The 9399-nt window shown below is 37.3% G+C and overlaps 1 protein-coding gene across 1 annotated transcript in view; it reads right to left on the bottom strand.

Moving 5' to 3' along the window:
- The window catches only part of GYS2 (glycogen synthase 2 (liver)), a gene marked incomplete at its 5' end in the record, with an annotated part of 21190 nt that extends 16152 nt beyond the window's left edge, over positions 1 to 5038 (bottom strand). Inside the window, one exon of the mRNA XM_009573220.1 lies at positions 4894 to 5038. Within this exon, the coding sequence (XP_009571515.1) occupies positions 4894 to 5038 (145 nt within the window). The remainder of the gene's footprint in view (positions 1 to 4893) is intronic.
- Positions 5039 to 9399: the final 4361 nt, after the last annotated feature.

Below are 9399 nucleotides of genomic sequence, written 5' to 3'. Positions count from 1 at the left end.
TGCTGAACAATAAGGTCTCCCCATGCCCTTTTGTCCTGTCAAGATTTAAGTAATGTCTCCATTGAGCCATATGTTTTTTGTGCAATATGGCCCTTACCTCTTTATTCTTGGTATCACTGTTACCTGCTTTATCACTATAGATTGAAAGCTCTTGAAAGCAGAAACTGTGCTGTACTATGCACTTGTTTACTTCATGGCACAAGAGAGGTCTGTTCTGTCAAGACGTCTGAGGATTTACCAGAAAAGGGAGAGTATAAGAAACCTTTTTAAAAACACCACCTTTCAGTAATCTGTTGTATTTCTCCTAAAAATAGCCATAGAATAGTATACTTTACACTTTTATGGCTGCTCTCCTCAAGGATTCCAAAGCATCTTACAATTAAAATTTATTCATTTCCAGTATCTTCTAAGATAGAGTTATAGGATATACATAGAGTTATAAGGATAGACATAGCTTGTTCCAACCAACACTGAAATCCAGTCACTCTTCACGTTTCTAGTAGAGCACAGCAGCTATTTAAAGGTTTGCCCTAAATCTAGTTGAAGTAAATGGAAAGAATGCCATTTTCTTTTCTTTGAGTTGGCTTATCAAAGCCATGTATGGAAATGAAAGGGGAGGCCAGTTCCTCAGCAGAGGTATTCCATAGTAACACAACTGACTTCAGTAGACCTATACTAACTTACGATACCAGAAATTCTTCAAATACAAAGAATCTTCAAAGAAGCAAGAAGCTAATTATTAGACGATACACTGGTGCCGATTTTGTAATTGTTCTTCTGGCAAGTACCACCAGGTGTCTAGTAAGCACAACCATTAACTGTAGTAATTCTGAAGTTCCATGCATCATCCAAAGGACCTTCAGTAAGATATCATTCCCTACCACACACGGTTCATGCAAACAAAACAGCATCTCCTTTGATCTCAGTGCACATGGTTAACTCCCCCACATACATCAGCGTTACTGATGGAAGTACAGTCTCTTGCTTGCCACCGATACAGGACTTGAACATTACTTCTGTTGCGGTCTTTCAGTCAAGGATGCCTGACATTCAGGATTTCCCATCCCTTCCCCTAAAAGTAGAGGTTTGCATGTCTAGCATTAAGCATCTGACCTAATACAAAACTGTCTCTTATTTCTGGAGAGACTTAAGGAGACGTCTTTAAAACATCTATGGCTCCTTTGGTTGATTACATATCAAGATGATCGTAAAATAAGTACAATCAGTTCTCCATATGCTGTCCAGTATACTTGCTTGACATTTTTCATGCAAATGCCACGGCCATTTTTAACGACTTCCTTGAAATTTACAGTCTGCTTTAGCAGCATATGTATTTCCCTGCCAGGTAAGTGATCTCTGATTACTCTTTATCTTGTAAAGTGTTTTGAGACTCTTTAGGTTAAAACAGTAGTAGATAAAAATATAACCTTCATTAGTAACCATGCAATACCAAAAATTTCGATGGATCTGTCTTGAAATAGCACATTTCAAACTGAAGACCAGCCTTTACCAGGAAATCTTGCTGGTTAGGTGCTTGGGAATTGGTTCTCAGTGACAAGAAAGGAGAGTCTTGGTGGGCCTGACAGGAAAACTTGTGTTCTTATCTTCTGCTGTCCAGCACTAGGAACTGCTCTGAACAAAGACCTATGTGGCCTCATATGAGTGAGAGGGTCAACAGAGCAGAAACACCCCCCATTTCTCTTTGTCTTTACCAACAACGTATCTTCTCATTCCTCTGACCTGCTTCTTGTTCAGCATGGAAGAACTGGCTTATGCAACACATAGCTTAGAGACTGCAACCATTTCAAGCTCTACCCAATAAAGTAAGAATCCTTGACTGGGTATTTCTAGCCAGTTTCCATCCACTCTCTTGCATTTATTTATCACGGAGTTTTAGACACACATTATCAGCAGCCTGTATATAACCTACTCCCATGTTCTTTGATTCAACTGCAGATTCATTTACCCTTTCATCAGGACTGGGGCTCAATTCTATCTCTTATTTAAGCCTTTGAGATACAGAACAGTCGTGGTGGCCCAAAGCATCCAGTTCACTATTTCTGCTCAACATACAATAATATTTTGAATATGTGTGAGGCAATGTGCCCTAGGGAAGAAGTGATGAAAGAGAGCTTTGTTCCTATTTTAAGTGTTTTGGGGTTTTTGTTGTGTAATGAATTAATGACATTTTAAAATTGTCCCAAGTAGGTCAAATCAGAATGACTTCTGTATTTATAGGACAGAAACTGACATTGATTTAAGTAATAATAGCACAGTATGATGTTTTCTGTTGATAAGTCACTAAGGTTCAAGGTTGACTCATACTTTTTCAGTTTACTTCTATGATTTTGATCAAATATATACAGATACAAAGCCTAGATCTAGACCTCAACTGATACCCAAGTCTCTTGGAATTTTGATTCAAAGTCTTCTCTACTGCTAATGAGAAATATATTTTATATGTTGCACACCTGAATGAAAATATTAAAAATCCCGTATCAGTTTTCAAATCACAGGAATATAACTTATGATCACTGACAGAATCTTGCATGAAACGTCGAAGAGGACAGGTTCAAGTATGGTTTGACAAATTATTGATCAAATAACAACGGCAGCAAGTGAAATCAGAGTAATGCAAGCAGTCATTCTGCCAGGTTTAGACTGGCAAATCGGCCTTTGTCCTGGTGCAAAAGCTCTCTATGCAATCATGTCTACTGAATTTTAAAGGGCTTTTCCAAGTGATGAGATTTATAATTTAAATTTTAATCCAAGTTTAACGTTAGTGAGAAGTAGCAGAGGCTGCTCTACTTAACACATTTCCTGAGTTACTTTTAGTTAACAACTTCGCTCTCAATAAATTCAAATGCAAATAAAAATTAATTGTGCCAATTCTACATCCCCCTTTTAAAAGTTTATTTTTAAAGTGGATCAAGAAGTGTACAAATTCTTCCAGTATTCACGTTCCTTTGCCAAATTCAAGCTTAATGATCTACTGAAGGATTGCTGACCTTTCTGAACAGCCAATGTCTATGTTGATTTCACAACTTCAGAGAGAATAAATAGTATGAGAATAGACTCCTACACAGTTTATTTGTGGTCTAAGATTCAAAGAAACTATTAAACTACTTATTTCCATCAGAACATATTTTCCACTTATAATTGTCTCCTAGGATTTGGGGTACCTATTCCTATTTAATTTCTTTCTAGCTCTGTCAACATGAAGCATGGTATGTGTCAAAAATTTTTTAACCCAAATATTAAATATATTTACGTGGTTTCTTCAAAGTTGCAGGAATAATGAAAAAAAGCTCAGGCCTGTGAATCTCTCTGCATGGAATTCTCTTCAGCTTCAACTGATGTTCTATCTGTGAGCAGTCTGCAGATTTTCTCTCCCAAATTAAACTGGATTCAGACTCATTTCAGTCTCCTAAAATCCCAAAACATAAACTATGATTTTCAAGAGTAGCCGTTGTGGGGAGAAGCCTCATGCCAATATAAAATAGCTTCAAAAGTCTGATTTTCAGAGGTCAAGTGCTCTGCACTTGGTAAAAAACAAGACCTTTCAGAGATATCCCAGATTAGATGACTGAGCATTTAAATTACTTTTAAGACATGGCTGTCATGTTTAAAATAAAAAAGAAAAATCTTTTAAATTCATCATCCTATTGACAGTTAGTCAGGAATGAGGCAAAGCATCCAATAGTCAATTTCTCTTTTATCCTGATGCATGAACCATGATGTGGCTTGAAGCATTGAAGTTAACAGGGAAAATGGTCCCCAAACTATAATTAGCACTGCAATTCACCTAAAAAAAATCTGCAAAGAGTAAGCAAACCAAAAAAACCCAAAGTCATTTGAGCATTGCTATACTTAAAATAACCAGCTAAGATGTGAACACACCTGCCAAATAGTCTCAAAATAGTTTTGCGGTTTTTCCCCCCATGATGCTTACCTGCAGATGGAGTATTGTGGCTTGTCCTTATAAAGCACTGTGCTGATTTAAAAAGAACTTTAATGACACATCAAACTGGGATCATGACCTTATGCAAACTCCATGCATGGAACGAGAAGGTTTGTTGGTAAGTTCCATATTTTATTAGACTAATACAAAGGGGAAAGTCAGACAAACTGTTTGGCATGTATCTCGACTATTTTTTCAAACTGTACTGGTTGGTCTAGTAGAAAATATTATATCTATCTATGAAATTTATCATAATTAGGTCCTAAGATCATGATGGCCACAACCACACTGTCGGTTGTGAGATACAGGGAAATGAACTGTATTGATTTACTGTTTGGTTTTTGCCTTCTCATCTCTTTCAATATTAAGTAAAGAAAAAGAGCATTAGCACTGGAAAGCAAAACCCATCTAACATTCTGTTTTGCATACAAAACTTTTTGTTACATTTCTAAAAGAATGTGTTACTCATCTCTAGCAAAGCAACAAACCTCACACTGTAAAAGCTGGTGAAATGTATTACAAAGGTTCCAGCTTCTGCTTTCATCAGTTGACCTGAATATATTACCATCGCTGGAAACCCTGCTAGAGACAAAACTCCTGAAGCTGAGATGTCCTCGCAAAGAAAGCCTAACATCCATGGAGTTAAACTAATGCTCTCCCGAATGGTACTGAAAGCAGTTATTAAATGGTGCTGAACTTGATTTCTCTGGATTACATATGCCACTAGAATGTGTTTCAAGTGATACTATCTGCACTTTTCTTTTGAAAATCAGTTATTCTCTCATTATTATGTAGTGTTGCCAGACATACCTATGCATGTGTCCTTGCTCTTCATGTTTGTATACCTGTATACCTGTCTCTATTATTTTCATTCAGTCTGAGGAAATGTAGGTATTCAGAGGAAATAAATAAGAACACAATTCAGGTCTTACCAGGATTTCTTTTAAGCATATGTTCTGCTTCTATAGCTGTTATCTGTGAGACTGTGGTGAACACATGGGCACAATGTACAGATGCCCGTTCCATACAGTACCGATGGTAAATCTGTCTCTCTCCTGCTTCCTTGTCGATGTCAAACTGTTAAATAATAAAACAAACAAAAAAGACACCTGTGTGATATGCTCATCAGACTTATTACCACAAAGAAGGTCTCTCGTGTGAAGCTTGATTTCCCCAGGGAATAAGAATAATGTCATTATGCTGTTGGTTTGTCTTTCTGTTTTTTGAACCATTTTATCAACTTCAAAGAGTTTGAAGGTGTAAGAGAGGTCTCAGTTCCTGCACGTTCCTGAAAAAATGGCAGCTCTGCAATGGAGGGAGACCTAGATTAATGATCCCTTGAAAGGTAAGGATCTGTGCTACTTGGCCTGCTGGCTGGCAATATGTCATGCTGCGTCTTGCCTGGGCTTGTTGGAAAACTTGGGAGAGCACAGAAGTTGCTGGTAACTGAAGATATAGGGGAGAGAAGAAAAAAGGAATGGGGATGAGGAGAGAAGCTGGGGACTGGGTAGGATGATGGGAATCATGGGTAGGCAAGAGAGAAATGGAGTGGTGGTGGAAAGGTAGGATGTAAGAACTGAGTCACAAATCCCGAGGGAACAAAGAAAATAGAAAATGAGGTATTTTCTGATACTCAGAGATGTTCTTCCTCCAACTTCACCACTATCATTTGTTGCTCCTTTTACTTCAATTTGAACTCCATTAATTTCTAGAGGCAGATGTAAGTTAAACCGATAGGTAAGACCATCCCAAATACCGAAGTATTTTTAAATAATCTTTAAACATTGCAGCTACACCTTTTTTTACTAAGCTTATGTTATCCTGATGGGAAGAAAATGCAAAATACCTATTGAGCCCATGCTTAAAAGTGCAATTGTTCACTAATGATATCCACTGCAAAACTGCTACAATGTAGTCTAAAAAAGAATAATGCTAATGGGGTGTCAATAATTACAATTAAATTACAATCCTCTTAGTCTTACATGATGTTTTGCTTCTGGTAACAGAAGTGTTGACCTCCTAAGGTCAACAGCATGGGCACCAAATAGACTGTGTGAGTTACATGGAGAGTGACAATGATTCTCAATAAGCTCTGTCATTATCACTGCCTAATGGTAGGTGCACAGTCTGATTTTGATTGCATTTGACTCTGTAACTTCATTGACCATAATAGATTTACCCATTATTGTAGGCTGGGCAGACAGCACTTTCTATAGTTAGGACTATCTGACTTTTGCTATGGCTAGTTGCTTTTAGCACTTTAGAACTTAGCCAGAAGTAAAGCTATTTAGACCACGACTTTTCATGCCCAGTACATGCTTAAGGTTGGTATAGAACATATTTTAAGAAATTTCAGCAAATGTGAACCATTTCAGGGAACAAGATTTAAGCAAATATTTTTTGATTTTTACTTAGGTGTAGATATAGGTATCTTACAACTGTTTTGCTAAGAAATTTAACCGCTTTTATCCACTGAGCACTCTAATTTTGCAGTGGTGCTACACTGCTGGTGGAAAAGTGGCTTCCACTATACTAGTTGAAAATGCCACCTTAATGTGACCAAAAAAGGAATCTTGAAAAGTCTCAGCTGGAAAGTTCTAGAGAAACTAGATGCTTTCTTTTGGTATTGATGATCCTGTATGTCAAGAGTTTCTAAGCTTGCCAAAGAGAGTTTTAGAAAAGCCACGAAATACGCTTTACCACATAATATGCTATACATTATGATACCATTTTTGAATTGTATTGTCATATATCAGATCTTCCGCATTCCCCGTGAGAATTTTGGTGCATGAAATACAACCATGTCACAAAAGATCTTTTCTCTAGAACATACATCTCATTTGTCACAGAAGTAGAATGGTAGAAAAAGCACAGGGCAGGAGAGTAGAGAAAGAGAAAAATAAAGGTGAATTAATTCGACTCCTGAGAGTGCCACACATCTCTAGCGTGATGCTTTGCTTATCCTAAACCAAATCTTTCACATGCAGTTCTTAACTGTGTATTCCTCCTTTTCTGGAAGACTACCTTGATATCTTTGAGTCTGATCTGTTGAAGTGTTGAGCATTCACATGTACATCTGAAATCCACTGGACCTATGCTCTGAGGTTATAAAGTACTTGGTACTGCTAACTCCCATAAAAGCTTCCCTAAAAAAATGTGGATGATGTAGTTATCTCCCCCCATATGGGTGTGGTAAACTAATTACCGTTTCTGGAACATTCAGATACCACTGATGAATGCTGCAAAACAGCTCTTAAGAAAATCACAGATATGTTCTTCAGAGCAGAAATCTTAATTACACATCATAAATAAGGTAGGAAGCTGCATATTGAACAGCAACAAAACCAAAAATCATTATGATTGTTCAACCATTCTGTGTACCAAAGATGTAAATGGGATAGTTCTTAGGCATGCTGGGCAAACACACAAATGGGATGGGGTACCACTGCACAGTCAAAACAATGCAAGTTTTTTCAAATACGTTTTGACTTTGTATTAAAAATAATTTTTAAATTGCTGGCAAACAAATAGCTGGCCAAACTTTAAAAAAGTTTTTGTTCTCTTTTCCCTTTCTCACCAAGAATGGATTCTTCACAAAATGTAATTAAAAACTGAACCTGGGACATGTTCACTAACTGTAGATAAACACTTCCTCCAGCACTACTGGGAGAAAGGTTCATAAAAGGATTGTTCAAAGTAGTATGGCTTATATTTCTTTGATTGCATGAAAGCATTTAACACATTTAACACATACACATATTGATGTTTATTTCTTTATTGCTATTCATTTTTTCATCTTCTGGAAATGGGAAAGATTTTATTTTGCACATGCTTGCATGACTTTTGGCACGCTTTTTCAAAGGTACACAATTACATGTCTATTAGCAAGTATAAACTGAGGTCACAGAGTTCTCACATTTCATCTGCTCTCACTGTCCAGCAGTTTCCTCCACCGATCGGTAAAGCAAAATCTTGACCTTTGACCTCACTTACAGTGTGGAGTAAGAAACCTCATTGTGCACCTCTGAGCAGGCTAGACAAGTGACTTCAGAAAATAAAGCCTTAGACAAGTTGAAAGACAGGTTAAATGGAACTTAGTTGATGAGACAGTGCAGGAGACAAATTTAGTCCACACAGTACTGTACAAAGACAGCTGAGCTTGCTGTGACAGTATTAGCTCCAGAATTAGAGGCAACATGGGGCATGGCACTGTATTGAGCCAATATGCCAAGATGAAGCAGAACACCAGTGCAGCTAGTTTGCTTTTCACCCCCAAACCAATGTTTCTGCTCAGCAATCGGCTCTGCTGTCTGAATGCTTGTCTGCCCTAGCTCTGTGCACTATGTTCCATAGCGTTCACATTCAGCGAGAGCAAAGCAAAATATCTGTGAAGTGCGTCATGTTTACTTTTGTTTTTTTGCTGTTATCAGCAAATGGGAACACTAGCAAAGCCACAAACAAAAGCTGCATCAAGAGAAAACCAGATCTAAGTCAGACTAACTGCTTATAGAATGATTTAGGTTGGGAAAGACCCTTAAGATCAAGTCCAACCATTTCTTGCCTCAGTGACTTTTAAAGACTAACAACTTCAATATACACTTCCCTGTAAATATTCCACTGCTCCCAGTGAGGATCCCCTCCTACTCTGACTGTTAGAAACCAAGCAGATTATTAGAATTTACATGATGGCAAGGATTAGAGGGGAAAATGCCTCCCTTATAAGGCCACTCTAATTTCAAAGCAAAACAGGAAGACGTTCCACAGGCATAAAGCTTTGGAGTAAAACTTGCATTTGCTGCAGTGCAATTCTGAGGAAAAATTTCAGCTCATTTCTGTCCTTTCCATGGATCCATGTGATGAGCATAACATTTCATTAATGTCTTAAAATTTAGCATGTTAGGGGGCACAGTAGGTAATCACTGAACCTCCCAGCATGACATTCTGGTTAAGACAGCTAAGATGATCTTTGAATGCAAAAAGAAGAGAATATCAAGCAGTTATGGGATACTGACATTATGTTTCTCTTGGAAACAATGAACAGTCACTGAAGTAACAAATCCAAGTCAGACATTCCTACTTCAAAATTACAAAGACAAATTGCAAAAAAAAGCACAAGAAGAATAATTTGAGAGTAGAAAAGGAGGAAAGACTATGCTAGCTATGCAAATACTTTTCTGAAAGACAGATAAATTATTTGTCACAGACTACATATAATCTCTACATACTGATACTCGACTATGCTTTCATAAAGCACAAAAAAAAAAGGTATGATGAAAGCGAATGGAAGTTAAACAAAGACAAATTCAAACTGTAATTAAAATAAGTAGTTTTGATAATTAATAACTTTGTGACACCTTTGCATAAATAATATAGATTCCCCTCACCACTTGAACCTTACCTCAACAGTGGATAATGCTTTTGTAAGTACTTTGTATCTC

Source organism: Fulmarus glacialis, unplaced genomic scaffold, assembly GCF_000690835.1.
Source record: "Fulmarus glacialis isolate BGI_N327 unplaced genomic scaffold, ASM69083v1 scaffold45122, whole genome shotgun sequence".
Lineage (NCBI taxonomy): Eukaryota > Metazoa > Chordata > Aves > Procellariiformes > Procellariidae > Fulmarus > Fulmarus glacialis.
This window is presented reverse-complemented; position numbering and strand designations above follow the sequence as displayed.